Source organism: Bombina bombina, chromosome 7, assembly GCF_027579735.1.
Source record: "Bombina bombina isolate aBomBom1 chromosome 7, aBomBom1.pri, whole genome shotgun sequence".
Lineage (NCBI taxonomy): Eukaryota > Metazoa > Chordata > Amphibia > Anura > Bombinatoridae > Bombina > Bombina bombina.
In genome coordinates, this window is record NC_069505.1 from 242851751 (window position 1) to 242867658 (window position 15908).

At 39.2% G+C, this 15908-nt stretch overlaps 1 protein-coding gene across 1 annotated transcript in view; it reads left to right on the forward strand.

Annotated features, from left to right (window-relative positions):
- FRMD4B (FERM domain containing 4B) overlaps positions 1-15908 on the forward strand; it is a 707344-nt gene that overhangs the window by 665050 nt on the left and 26386 nt on the right. Inside the window, exons 12-17 of the mRNA XM_053720679.1 lie at positions 889-965; positions 1415-1553; positions 3512-3647; positions 4792-4925; positions 9181-9300; positions 10999-11227. Coding sequence (XP_053576654.1) covers positions 889-965; positions 1415-1553; positions 3512-3647; positions 4792-4925; positions 9181-9300; positions 10999-11227 — 835 coding nt within the window. The remainder of the gene's footprint in view (positions 1-888; positions 966-1414; positions 1554-3511; positions 3648-4791; positions 4926-9180; positions 9301-10998; positions 11228-15908) is intronic.

Here is a 15908-nt window from a genome sequence, read left to right on the forward strand (position 1 = left end):
TAACATCAGCAGAAAGATAACAATCCGTATATTAGGGAGATATATGTAACAGGGTTAGGTTTGTGAAGTCTGCCTTGTGCTCTTTCACTTTTTAGTACTAGAAAATCCACAATTTTCAGAAATAATTAAATGATATCTGAGCTTTGTTTTACTGGGCATAATGAGGCATTTTATATTACATTTCCCTTTAATGTAGAGTCATGTTTCTTGCACTGTCTCCAGGTGTGATGACTTAGGACCCTAATAGCTTTAGTCCCCTATATCTCCCTGATTTACGTAGCTTACAGTGATATATATACTGTATGTCGCATCTGATCTTACACTGAGCTCCCTACACGTTGGTTTATTTATAGTCCTTTAAATATGGTGTTATCTATAAATATTCAGTATTAGGAGACTTGATAAGAATCTCATGCGTCTCGCCTTGTGCACACGTTCATATACCCACAGGTGTAAAACTGTTCTGTGAAATCAGTGCCAGTTTGCAGAGGGTATCAGGAATTTGTCTGGGGTATAAAACGCTGTACACAAACAACCGTTTGCTGTTTTCGTGCCTCTGCTGAAGAAAACAGTTTTTAACTTGGGAAACACATTGTTCATTCAGGTTTGGGCAAGTGCAGATGTTCTGGCAAATGGCTTTTTTATGCTGATAAGAAGGCGGTGTACTGGCATTCAGTGCAGTTAGTACAATCTGTTTACTGTGCGTATTTCACAGTTTTATTTTGCTAGTAAATAGTGCTGCCTGCTTGTCCTGGGTTTGATTTAGCTCTTTAATTGCACTAAAAGATTCCCTGTGGTTGCAACGCATTCGACTCTGAATTGTGTGTCGCATTAAACCAATAATAATTCAGATTAATTCTAGTTTAATCCTTTCTTTCTTTCCTGCAGTTATTTCAGTGGAAGCAGCTAGAGAATCTGTACTTCAGGGACAAAAAGTTTGCAGTTGAAGTTCACGATCCGCGCAGGTAAGTTTTGTTTTTTAAATACAGAGGACACCTGGAAATGTATCCTCAGAAAACACTGCAATTTATAGACACTCTCTCATACTAATTAGCACAATGCTGTCTATATGGCACACATGAACTGGCACTGTCTGGCTGTGATGCAAGATTGTAAAAAGCTTTAAAAAAGCACTGAGATAAGAGGTGGCCTGAAGGGGCTTAGAAACAGGCAATCTTAGGGGTTATAAAGTATATTCATATTACAATGTCGGTTGTGCAAAGCTGAGGAATAGATAGTAAAAGTATTATCTATCTTTCTAAACAATAAACTAAATCAAGTAGACACTATAATATCAGCACCCAGTGTCCCTTTTTAATATGTATTTATTCTTTTAGTCATTAAATTACAATTTGAAACCATTAGTGTTTACTTTTGTGCACTTCTTCATCTCATGTTTTCTCTGAATTTGCAGAATATCTGTATCCAGACGAACCTTTGGACAGAGCGGCCTCGTAGTACAAACGTGGTATGCAAACAATTCTCTGATCAAATCCATCTGGGTGATGGCAATAAGTCAACATCAATTCTACCTGGACAGAAAGCAGAGCAAAGTGAGTTCATACCGAGCATCTGCTGTCGCCCTTTTATTTCTACCTTTGAATAATGTCTCTGCAGATCTTTTTGACATTTTGAAAGATTCTGAAAGGATTGTTAAAAGGAATTCCTCAGCATGCCGTTTACAAGAATGCAGCAAATACCTTTGTGGTGTTTTGTTTTTACCTTCTTAGTATAGCCAGCTTCCAAGGAACTTGTTTTATCTCACTGTGGTAGTAGGGGAGTTGTTATAATTACCGTTTGTTGCATTTTAAAATATTATTTGTTCTTTTTACTTAAGGAATTTCATTTTAAAAGGGTTAGATTTACTCTTTCTGCTTCTGAGTTACGTGTAAATATATCAAATATAAATTTAAATATATATAATAGAGAAATTCAAAAAATATTCAAATGTGCAAATGTTTTTACACACACACATATATATATATACATATATACATACATACATACACACATACATACATACATACACACACACATATATATACATACACACACACACACACATATATATATATTTATATATATATATATATATATATATATATATATATATACACATACATACACATATTTATATATATATATATATATATATATATATATACATACACACACACACACTCACCGGTCACTTTATTAGGTACACCATGCTAGTACCAGGTTGGACCCCTTTTGCCTTCCGAACTGCTTTAATTCTTCATGGCATAGATTCAACAAGACATTTTGGTCCATATTGACATGATAGCATCACGCAGTTGCTGCAGATTTGTCGGCTGCAGATCCATGATGCAAATCTCCCGTTCCGCCACATCCCCAAAGGTGCTCTATTGGATTGAGATCTAGTGACTGACTGTGGAGGCCATTGGAGTACAGTGAACTCATTTTCATGTTCAAGAAACCAGTTTGAGTTGATTTGAGCTTTGTGACATTATTATTATTCTTTATTTATAAAGCGCCAACAGATTCCACAGCGCTGTCCATGGGTAACAAAGATAAAAGTACAGTACAATATGAGACACCAGACAAAATTTAACAAACAAATACAGGGGGAATTACATTATCCTGCTGGAAGTAGCCATCAGAAGCCTGAACCGTTGATAACAAGGCAGGATGGATCCAAGCTTTCATGTTGTTTACGCCAAATTCTGACCCTACCATCTGAATGTCGCAGATGTAATCGGGACTCACCAGACCAGGCAACGTTTTTCCAATCTTCTATTGTCCAAGTTTGGTGAGCCTCAGTTTCCTGTTCTTAGCTGACAGGAGTGGCACCCGGTCTGGTCTTTTGCTGCTGTAGCCCATCTGCATCAAGGTTCGACATGTTGTGCGTTCAGAGATGTATTCTGCATACCTTGGTTGTAACGAGTGGTTATTTGAGTTACTGTTGCCTTTCTATCATCAAGAACCAGTCTGCCCATTCTCCTCTGACATCAACATGGAATTTTCGGACACACATCTGCCGTTTACTGGATATTTTCTCTTTTTCGGGCCATTCTCTGTAAACCCTACAGACGGTTTTGCGTGAAAATCCCAGTAGATCAGCAGTTTTTTTAAATACTCAGACCAGCCCGTCTGGCACCAATAACCATGCCACGCTCAAAGTCACTTAAATCCCCATTCTGATGCTTGGTTTGAACTTTAGCAAGTCGTCTTTACCATGTCTAAATGCATTGAGTTGCTACCATGTGATTGGCTGATTAGCAATTTGTGTTACCAAGCAATTTAATAGGTGTACCTAATAAAGTGTAATATATATATATATATATATATATATATATATACACAAAATATTAAGACATACATTTCATTTAATAGATTAGGTTTTCTGGAGTAAAAATAAAAAGATCTCACTTAATAAAATATGGGCATATTTATTATTTTATGGAATGTCTCATTCTCATAGGAAATCCATTGCTTAGCTTCATGTGATTTATTTATTGTTCTTCCACAGGCAAAAATTCCCACAGCAAAAAGTATGGACGACATAGCAGTGGATCTGACAGACACCGGAACGTCTCGGGTTTGTAAGCTGGTAGATGGGAAGAACCCACTGATTATGGCCAGCAATGGCAGCTTGATATCGTCAGGTACTGCGTTATTTAATCATTGGTCTTTATTACTACCTAATAAACTGATACATTTGTAGCTAGATTTCTTATAGAAATATTGAAACCTGTATTAAATATTATTTAAAGGGACAGAAGTCAAAATTAAACATAAATGGATTAGATAGAGCACGAGATTTTTAAAGACTTGGTGTCCTTTATTAAAAAGTAATGCAAGGTGAGCTCAGGAGCATGCACGTGTCTTTAGCCATCTGGCAGCAGTTTTTACAACAATGTTTAAAGCAATGTTAAACATTATCGCAAATACTGCTGCCAAAGACCATTAAAGACACATGCACGCTCCTAAGCTCCTATCAGCCTGCCTAGCTTTACTCTTCAACAAAGAATAGCAAAAAAACAAAGCAAATTTGATAAAGTAAAATAAGTTGTTTTTAATTGCATACTCAGTTTGAATCATTAATCTTTAGCTTTGACTTTAATGTCGGTTAAATTAATTTTGCCACCAGGATAAATTTCTTGTGAGGTGATAAAAATAAGACAGTATTATATGCAAGAGCACATTGTCATACATTTAAATATGTAGTAAACAGGTTTGGGTTAAATCGAAACATTTATTCTGATTGGATGAATAAATGATGAAAATGAATACAAATACATTGCAGAATAAATGAATGTTTTCTTTCTGCTTTTTCTACGTGCATAAACAAATAGATTTACATGTATATACATTTAACTTCTATCCAAAAGTAATTTCATTTTCCTATGATTTTAGAAGTACTGCTCTGCTCTGCACCCTCAGAGCACTGCAGGTCCTGAGCAGAAACTGCTGCTGATCCAATCAGCACAGCAGCGCTAGTCACGCTGACTAAAGCTACTGACTGGATCAGCTGCAGTTTCTGCTCGAGGCCTGCAGTGCTCTGTGGAACTCAAGCAGCCTTCTACTCTGTGTTTAACCTTGTTTTTAACTATTATGCATTATTTAAATAGAGTATACAATTAAAACCCTAAATAAAAATATTTCCCCAAACTATTTTGTTGACAAAGCCCATATGTTATAGCAAGTTCCTTATTGTAATGAAGATCTGACAAAGCCCATATGTTATAGCAAGTTCCTTATTCTAACGAAGATCTGACAAATCCAATTACAACACATTTCTCATAACAGGTTCCCAAGAGTCAGAAGTCAGTGATGAGCAAAAAGCAGAAAAAATCCTTGAATTAAAGAAAAAAGAGAAGGCGTTGCAAGATATTCTACTGAAAAAAATTGACGAATTGAAGAAGATTTGTCTGCGAGAAGCTGTAAGTAACACGGCCTCGCTGTGTATAATACAGTGTGTTACAGACCTTGCTGTGTATAATACAGTGTATTACAGACCTCGTTGTGTATAATACAGTGTGTTACAGACCTCGCTGTATATAATGCAGTGTGTTACAGACCTCGCTGTGTATAATACAGTGTGTTACAGACCTCGCTGTGTATAATACAGTGTGTTACAGACCTCGCTGTGTATAATACAGTGTGTTACAGACCTCGCTGTATATAATGCAGTGTGTTACAGACCTCGCTGTGTATAATACAGTGTGTTACAGACCTCGCTGTGTATAATACAGTGTGTTACAGACCTCGCTGTGTATAGTACAGTGTGTTACAGGCCTCGCTGTGCATAGTACAGTGTATTACAGACCTCACTGTGTATAATACAGTGTGTTTCAGGCCTCGCTGTGTATAATACAGTGTATTACAGACCTCGTTGTGTATAATACAGTGTGTTACAGACCTCGCTGTATATAATGCAGTGTGTTACAGACCTCGCTGTGTATAATACAGTGTGTTACAGGCCTCGCTGTGTATAATACAGTGTGTTACAGACCTCGCTGTGTATAATACAGTGTATTACAGACCTCGCTGTGTATAATACAGTGTGTTACAGACCTCGCTGTGTATAATACAGTGTGTTACAGACCTCGCTGTGTATAGTACAGTGTGTTACAGACCTCGCTGTGTAAAATACAGTGTGTTACAGACCTCGCTGTGTATAATACAGTGTATTACAGACCTTGCTGTGTATAGTAAAGTGTGTTACTGACCTCGCTGTGTATAATACAGTGTATTACAGGCCTCGCTGTGTATAATACAGTGTATTACAGGCCTCGCTGTGTATAATACAGTGTGTTACAGACCTCGCTGTGTATAATACAGTGTATTACAGACCTCGTTGTGTATAATACAGTGTGTTACAGACCTCGCTGTGTATAATACAGTGTATTACAGACCTCGTTGTGTATAATACAGTGTATTACAGACCTCGCTGTGTATAATACAGTGTATTACAGACCTCGTTGTGTATAATACAGTGTGTTACAGACCTCGCTGTGTATAATACAGTGTATTACAGACCTCGTTGTGTATAATACAGTGTGTTACAGACCTCGCTGTGTATAGTACAGTGTGTTACAGGCATCGCTGTGCATAGTACAGTGTATTACAGACCTCACTGTGTATAATACAGTGTGTTTCAGGCCTCGCTGTGTATAATACAGTGTATTACAGACCTTGCTGTGTATAGTAAAGTGTGTTACAGACCTCGCTGTGTATAATACAGTGTATTACAGGCCTCGCTGTGTATAATACAGTGTATTACAGGCCTCGCTGTGTATAATACAGTGTGTTACAGACCTCGCTGTGTATAATACAGTGTATTACAGACCTCGTTGTGTATAATACAGTGTGTTACAGACCTCGCTGTGTAAAATACAGTGTGTTACAGACCTCGCTGTGTATAATACAGTGTATTACAGACCTCGCTGTGTATAATACAGTGTGTTACAGACCTCGCTGTATATAATGCAGTGTGTTACAGACCTCGCTGTGTATAATACAGTGTGTTACAGACCTCGCTGTGTATAATACAGTGTGTTACAGACCTCGCTGTGTATAGTACAGTGTGTTACAGGCATCGCTGTGCATAGTACAGTGTATTACAGACCTCACTGTGTATAATACAGTGTGTTTCAGGCCTCGCTGTGTATAATACAGTGTATTACAGACCTTGCTGTGTATAGTAAAGTGTGTTACAGACCTCGCTGTGTATAATACAGTGTATTACAGGCCTCGCTGTGTATAATACAGTGTATTACAGGCCTCGCTGTGTATAATACAGTGTATTACAGGCCTCGCTGTGTATAATACAGTGTATTACAGGCCTCGCTGTGTATAATACAGTGTATTACAGGCCTCGCTGTGTATAGTACAGTGTGTTATAGACCTCGCTGTGTATAATACAGTGTGTTACAGACCTCGTTGTGTATAATACAATGTATTACAGGCATCGCTCTGTTTAACCCCTTGTTGGCGAGAGGCTGTATGTAACACGGTCTCGCACTCTAGCAATGTGTCTTCTGATTTGTTCATAATGTTTGCGCTGTGTTTAACCCCTTGTCTGACAGAGGACTGTAGAAGATTGCCAAAGGAATTTCATTCTTTGTTGCATCTAAATGGGTATTTTAATATAAATTGGGGGGGGGGGGTTCTTTTTTCTTCTTCTTCAGAACAGTGATCTCATTAAAAATATATATATATTTTCCTTTTATGGGCCTCGTCATTAACATCCAACTGTGTTGGAGTCCTTATCACCCTGACTGTGTTGTTGCACAGCGCTAAACTCACCCTTTCTGTGCCGTTGCACAGCGCTAAACTCACCCTTTCTGTGCCGTTGCACAGCGCTAAACTCACCCTTTCTGTGCCGTTGCACAGCGCTAAACTCACCCTTTCTGTGCCGTTGCCCAGCGCTAAACTCACCCTTTCTGTGCCGTTGCACAGCGCTAAACTCACCCTTTCTGTGCCGTTGCACAGCGTTAAACTCACCCTTTCTGTGCCGTTGCACAGTGCTAAACTCACCCTTTCTGTGCCGTTGCACAGTGCTAAACTCACCCTTTCTGTGCCGTTGCACAGCACTAAACTCACCCTTTCTGTGCTGTTGCACAGCACTAAACTCACCCTTTCTGTTCCATTGCACAGGGCTAAACTCATAAACTCACTCTCTCTGTGCCGTTGCACAGCGCTAAACTCACCCTTTCTGTGCCGTTTCACATTGCTAAACTCACCCTTTCTGTGCCGTTGCATAAACTCACCCTTTCTGTGCCGTTTCACAGCACTAAACTCACCCTTTCTGTGCCGTTTCACAGCACTAAACTCACCCTTTCTGTGCCGTTTCACAGCACTAAACTCACCCTTTCTGTGCCGTTTCACAGCACTAAACTCACCCTTTCTGTGCCGTTTCACAGCACTAAACTCACCCTTTCTGTGCCGTTTCACAGCACTAAACTCACCCTTTCTGTGCCGTTGCACAGCACTAAACTCACCCTTTCTGTGCCGTTTCACAGCGCTAAACTAATAAACTCACCCTTTCTGTGCCATTGCACAGCGCTAAACTCACCCTTTCTGTGCCGTTGCGCAGCGCTAAACTCACCCTTTCTGTGCCGTTGCGCAGCGCTAAACTCAGCGACTCCGACCGCCCATGGCACATGTCTCTCCTCCAATGAGGTAATGTTTGTACCTCTGAACCAATAGCCATGCGTGTCAATGGACATGTTTCTGTACGCATGCATGGCTATTGGTTTAGAGGTGCAAGCGGTACCTCATTGGTAGAAGAGCGATGTGCCACGGGCAGCCGGAGTTTATCGCTGTGCAACGGCACAGTCACGGTGAGTTTAGCACCTTTTTTATAGGTTTAATCACTTAAACTCCACTTGCTTTTTAGTGATGGTAAATCCTAGCGTATGTCTCTTTAAAGAAACAATGTAATAAGATTCAGACAGGTTGATGTGTATCCAGAACCAGAGGGCACTGCTACAATATCATAAAAAATAAAACAGGTTGAACAAGGGGAGATGAACAGTAAAACATCAATATAAGTTAAGAAACATAAAATTGAACTCTGGTAAACGAAGACAACTATTGCCAGCAGCGCACAATAATTTTGGCTTGGTGACCGTCTTTCTTTATATATGCTATAGTCTTTCTTTATACAGTATATGCTATGGTCTTTCTTTATATATGCTATAATCTTTCTTTATATATGCTGTAATCTTTCTTTATATATGCTGTAATCTTTCTTTATATATGCTGTAATCTTTCTTTATATATGCTATAGTCTTTCTTTATATATGCTGTAATCTTTCTTTATATATGCTGTAATCTTTCTTTATATATGCTGTAATCTTTCTTTATATATGCTGTAGTCTTTCTTTATATATGCTGTAGTCTTTCTTTATATATGCTGTAGTCTTTCTTTATATATGCTGTAATCTTTCTTTATATATGCTGTAGTCTTTCTTTATATATGCTGTAATCTTTCTTTATATATGCTGTAATCTTTCTTTATATATGCTATAGTCTTTCTTTATATATGCTATAGTCTTTCTTTATATATGCTATAGTCTTTCTTTATTTATGCTGTAATCTTTGTTGAGTGCAAGCAGATTTTTTTATTATGTGTTTTTGCATCAATCTGAGGATGCACTAATCTGTGTTGTTTCCCCCCCCCCCCCCCAGGAACTGATAGGCAAACTGCCAGCTGAATATCCTCTAAACGCTGGTGAAAAACCACCACCTGTCCGAAGACGAATGGGCACCACATTTAAACTGGATGACTTTATTCTGCAGAATGAAGAGGTGGGTAAAGCTGTATAATAGAGTGTTTGACTTGGCACAAATGTCATGTTCAGGGTTATAATGTTGTTTTTTAGCAGGACGTAAGCTGGTTACAATATTTTTGTATTCTCCTGAGACATCACTTTCTCAAACCAACTTAGTAGCCAACAAAAGTGGGGGGGAAATCACCATACTTGTGCGCAAACACGATTGCATAATCTCAACCCGACATGAAAATACTGTAAATATTTCACATTCCAATGTTCTTCACATAACAGAAAATGTTCTATTTATTCAAAAATACATATTTCCGTATATATCTCATGTTTTTTTGCACAAATATATATTTATACCTATGTATGTATGCATGATTATATATAGGTATAGATATATACAGATATACATAGGAATATCTATTTATAAATACATAGACCATTCTCATGTGAACATGTAAAATATTTACAGTAAATACACAGTATAATACTTATTAAATATGAATATTGCATAAATATGTTTTTACAGGTTTTCATCTACTTAACTGCAAAGGGCTACAATATGTACATATGTATTTATGTGTATATATCTCTGTAAATACATATATAAACATATAAATACATATGTACACACATATAAACAAACATATATACATACATACATACATACATACATACATACATACATATTTAGACATTTATATGTATCTCTATGTTAAAACCTTTTGAAGCCTGAGACCTCAACTTTTTTGAATTTTTGCACTCAACCGATCGCGTTTACTTTCAACTTGTAATACGCACGAACACCCGCGATAAACCCATATCACTCACACATAACTGTTACCGCTCCATTAGTAATCTGGCCAGAGTGTTTGTAAAACACAAGACTACGTGTTTACCCTGGTGGCTGGAGCTGTTTTACACTGAAAGTTTATTTTGACTCTAGATCAGTGGTGTATTTAGTTTTTGTGCAGCCCTAGACAATTTTAGCTCATATATAGATTTATTCTATAACTGGTAGCCAGGGACACATAGAGCAGTCATGTTACCTCTACTAGATAAACAGGGATCATTGATTTGCAATAAAACATTTGGAGATGCCTCACCATCATGCCTTACAACTATCCCTTCATTTTCTTGCCCCAAATAATTCTGCTGCCCTAGGCACATCCCTAATTAACCTAGGCTAGAATATACCCCTGCTAAAGATAACATGATACCAGGCTTTCCTCATATAATAGGAAAAGCTAATATAATATTATGCTGGCTATAATTCCCACACCATTTTTGGGCAGACAATACTCTGGCTGAGCTGTACCGCACAAGGTTATGTCCTAAGTAATGATCAGTAATGACGTTGGTTTCTAAACCATTTAGTTGTAACTCATTTCCTTCTAGGAGTTTATCTTTGTACTCATGATGGTATATACTGGTTATCATTAACTGCCCTGTTTCCTCTCTGCTGATGGGCTGACAGGGCACAAAATAAAAACATTTAAGAAGACTTTTAAAGAGGCATTTAAGCTAAAATGAAACATGTATTATTCAGATAATGTACAATTAAACATTTATTTATTTTTTATTTACAAACGTACCTTTTTTCTGCTTTTTCCATAAGAGCATACTGAGTACACGCTCCTGAGCCTACCTATTTGTATGACGTTGCCATATTGTACATATTTAGTTAGTGTGTAAGCATTCTTTCATGATAAAAATGATTATTTAGGATCCTGCACTACAAGAACTGGAAAGAAAATTCCTCATCCAGCAACAACTGGTAGAAGCCACCAAAAGATTAGCCACAGAGTCAGACCTGGGCAAAAACGTCAAGAGGAAAAGAAAACAAGACTATAGCGACGCCATTAAAATACTGCAGGAACTGGAAAGCACAATCAACGAATTCAGAGTCCGGAGTGGGAAGGACCCTACAAAGAGGGCATCTCTGATAATTCAAGGTAGGCTTAGTGTATGTATATATGTGCATTAGTGACCACTGCCCTATAGTACTGCAGTGCTTAGTGTATGTATATATGTGCGTTAGTGACCACTGCTCTATAGTACTGCAGGCTTAGTGTATGTATATATGTGCGTTAGTGACCACTGCCCTATAGTACTGCAGGCTTAGTGTATGTATATATGTGCGTTAGTGACCACTGCCCTATAGTACTGCAGGCTTAGTGTATGTATATATGTGTGTTAGTGACCACTGCCCTATAGTACTGTAGGCTTAGTGTATATATATATGTGCGTTAGTGACCACTGCCCTATAGTACTGCAGGCTTAGTGTATGTATATATGTGCGTTAGTGACCACTGCCCTATAGTACTGCAGTGCTTAGTGTATGTATATATGTGCGTTAGTGACCACTGCCCTATAGTACTGCAGTGCTTAGGGTATGTATATATGTGCGTTAGTGACCACTGCTCTATAGTACTTCAGGCTTAGTGTATGTATATATGTGTGTTAGTGACCACTGCCCTATAGTACTGCAGGCTTAGTGTATGTATATATGTGCATTAGTGACCACTGCCCTATAGTACTGCAGTGCTTAGTGTATGTATATATGTGCGTTAGTGACCACTGGTCTATAGTACTGCAGGCTTAGTGTATGTATATATGTGTGTTAGTGACCACTGCCCTATAGTACTGTAGGCTTAGTGTATGTATATATGTGCGTTAGTGACCACTGCCCTATAGTACTGCAGGCTTAGTGTATGTATATATGTGCGTTAGTGACCACTGCCCTATAGTACTGCAGTGCTTAGTGTATGTATATATGTGCGTTAGTGACCACTGCCCTATAGTACTGCAGTGCTTAGTGTATGTATATATGTGCGTTAGTGACCACTGCCCTATAGTACTGCAGGCTTAGTGTATGTATATATGTGCGTTAGTGACCACTGCCCTATAGTACTGCAGGCTTAGTGTATGTATATATGTGTGTTAGTGACCACTGCCCTATAGCACTGCAGGCTTAGTGTATGTATATATGTGCGTTAGTGACCACTGCCCTATAGTACTGCAGTGCTTAGTGTATGTATATATGTGCGTTAGTGACCACTGCCCGATAGTACTGCAGTGCTTAGTGTATGTATATATGTGCGTTAGTGACCACTGCCCTATAGTACTGCAGGCTTAGTGTATGTATATATGTGTGTTAGTGACCACTGCCCTATAGTACTGCAGGCTTAGTGTATGTATATATGTGCGTTAGTGACCACTGCCCTATAGTACTGCAGGCTTAGTGTATGTATATATGTGCGTTAGTGACCACTGCCCTATAGTGCTGCAGTGCTTAGTGTATGTATATATGTGCGTTAGTGACCACTGCCCTATAGTACTGCAGGCTTAGTGTATGTATATATGTGCGTTAGTGACCACTGCCCTATAGTACTGCAGGCTTAGTGTATGTATATATGTGCATTAGTGACCACTGCCCTATAGTACTGCAGGCTTAGTGTATGTATATATGTGCGTTAGTGACCACTGCCCTATAGTACTGCAGTGCTTAGTGTATGTATATATGTGCGTTTAGTGACTACTGCCCTATAGTACTGCAGTGCTTAGTGTATGTATATATGTGCGTTAGTGACTACTGCCCTATAGTACTGCAGGCTTAGTGTATGTATATATGTGTGTTAGTGACCACTGCCATATAGTACTGCAGGCTTAGTGTATTTATATATGTGCGTTAGTGACCACTGCCCTATAGTACTGCAGGCTTAGTGTATGTATATATGTGCGTTAGTGACCACTGCCCTATAGTACTGCATGCTTAGTGTATGTATATATGTGCGTTAGTGACCACTTGCCCTTTAGTACTGCAGTGCTTAGTGTATGTATATATGTGCGTTAGTGACCACTGCCCTATAGTACTGCAGTGCTTAGTGTATGTATATATGTGCGTTAGTGACCACTGCCCTATAGTACTGCAGTGCTTAGTGTATGTATATATGTGCGTTAGTGACCACTGCCCTATAGTACTGCAGTGCTTAGTGTATGTATATATGTGCGTTAGTGACCACTGCCCTATAGTACTGCAGGCTTAGTGTATGTATATATATGTGTTAGTGACCACTGCCCTATAGTACTGCAGGCTTAGTGTATGTATATATGTGCGTTAGTGACCACTGCTCTATAGTACTGCAGGCTTAGTGTATGTATATATGTGCGTTAGTGACCACTGCCCTATAGTACTGCAGTGCTTAGTGTATGTATATATGTGCGTAGTGACCACTGCCCTATAGTACTGCAGTGCTTAGTGTATGTATATATGTGCGTTAGTGACCACTGCCCTATAGTACTGCAGTGCTTAGTGTATGTATATATGTGCGTTAGTGACCACTGCCCTATAGTACTGCAGGCTTAGTGTATGTATATATGTGCGTTAGTGACCACTGCCCTATAGTACTTCAGTGCTTAGTGTATGTATATATGTGCGTTTGTGACCACTGCCCTATAGTACTGCAGTGCTTAGTGTATGTATATATGTGCGTTAATGACCACTGCCATATAGTACTGCAGGCTTAGTGTATGTATATATGTGCGTTAGTGACCACTGCTCTATAGTACTGCAGTGCTTAGTGTATGTATATATGTGCGTTAGTGACCACTGCCCTATAGTACTGCAGGCTTAGTGTATGTATATATGTGCGTTAGTGACCACTGCCCTATAGTACTGCAGTGCTTAGTGTATGTATATATGTGCGTTAGTGACCACTGCCCTATAGTACTGCAGTGCTTAGTGTATGTATGTATGTATGTGCGTTAGTGACCACTGCCCTATAGTACTGCAGGCTTAGTGTATGTATATATGTGCGTTAGTGACCACTGCCCTATAGTACTGCAGTGCTTAGTGTATGTATATATGTGCGTTAGTGACCACTGCCCTATAGTACTGCAGGCTTACTGTATGTATATATGTGCGTTAGTGACCACTGCCCTATAGTACTGCAGTGCTTAGTGTATGTATATATGTGCGTTAGTGACCACTGCCCTATAGTACTGCAGGCTTAGTGTATGTATATATGTGCGTTAGTGACCACTGCCCTATAGTGCTGCAGTGCTTAGTGTATGTATATATGGTGCGTTAGTGACCACTGCCCTATAGTACTGCAGTGCTTAGTGTATGTATATATGTGCGTTAGTGACCACTGCCCTATAGTACTGCAGTGCTTAGTGTATGTATATATGTGCGTTAGTGACAACTGCCCTATAGTACTGCAGGCTTACTGTATGTATATATGTGCGTTAGTGACCACTGCCCTATAGTACTGCATGCTTAGTGTATGTATATATGTGCGTTAGTGACTACTGCCCTATAGTACTGCAGTGCTTAGGGTATGTATATATGTGCGTTAGTGACCACTGCTCTATAGTACTTCAGGCTTAGTGTATGTATATATGTGTGTTAGTGACCACTGCCCTATAGTACTGCAGGCTTAGTGTATGTATATATGTGCATTAGTGACCACTGCCCTATAGTACTGCAGTGCTTAGTGTATGTATATATGTGCGTTAGTGACCACTGGTCTATAGTACTGCAGGCTTAGTGTATGTATATATGTGTGTTAGTGACCACTGCCCTATAGTACTGTAGGCTTAGTGTATGTATATATGTGCGTTAGTGACCACTGCCCTATAGTACTGCAGGCTTAGTGTATGTATATATGTGCGTTAGTGACCACTGCCCTATAGTACTGCAGTGCTTAGTGTATGTATATATGTGCATTAGTGACCACTGCCCTATAGTACTGCAGTGCTTAGTGTATGTATATATGTGCGTTAGTGACCACTGCCCTATAGTACTGCAGGCTTAGTGTATGTATATATGTGCGTTAGTGACCACTGCCCTATAGTACTGCAGGCTTAGTGTATGTATATATGTGTGTTAGTGACCACTGCCCTATAGCACTGCAGGCTTAGTGTATGTATATATGTGCGTTAGTGACCACTGCCCTATAGTACTGCAGTGCTTAGTGTATGTATATATGTGCGTTAGTGACCACTGCCCGATAGTACTGCAGTGCTTAGTGTATGTATATATGTGCGTTAGTGACCACTGCCCTATAGTACTGCAGGCTTAGTGTATGTATATATGTGTGTTAGTGACCACTGCCCTATAGTACTGCAGGCTTAGTGTATGTATATATGTGCGTTAGTGACCACTGCCCTATAGTACTGCAGGCTTAGTGTATGTATATATGTGCGTTAGTGACCACTGCCCTATAGTGCTGCAGTGCTTAGTGTATGTATATATGTGCGTTAGTGACCACTGCCCTATAGTACTGCAGGCTTAGTGTATGTATATATGTGCGTTAGTGACCACTGCCCTATAGTACTGCAGGCTTAGTGTATGTATATATGTGCATTAGTGACCACTGCCCTATAGTACTGCAGGCTTAGTGTATGTATATATGTGCGTTAGTGACCACTGCCCTATAGTACTGCAGTGCTTAGTGTATGTATATATGTGCGTTAGTGACTACTGCCCTATAGTACTGCAGTGCTTAGTGTATGTATATATGTGCGTTAGTGACTACTGCCCTATAGTACTGCAGGCTTAGTGTATGTATATATGTGTGTTAGTGACCACTGCCATATAGTACTGCAGGCTTAGTGTATTTATATATGTGC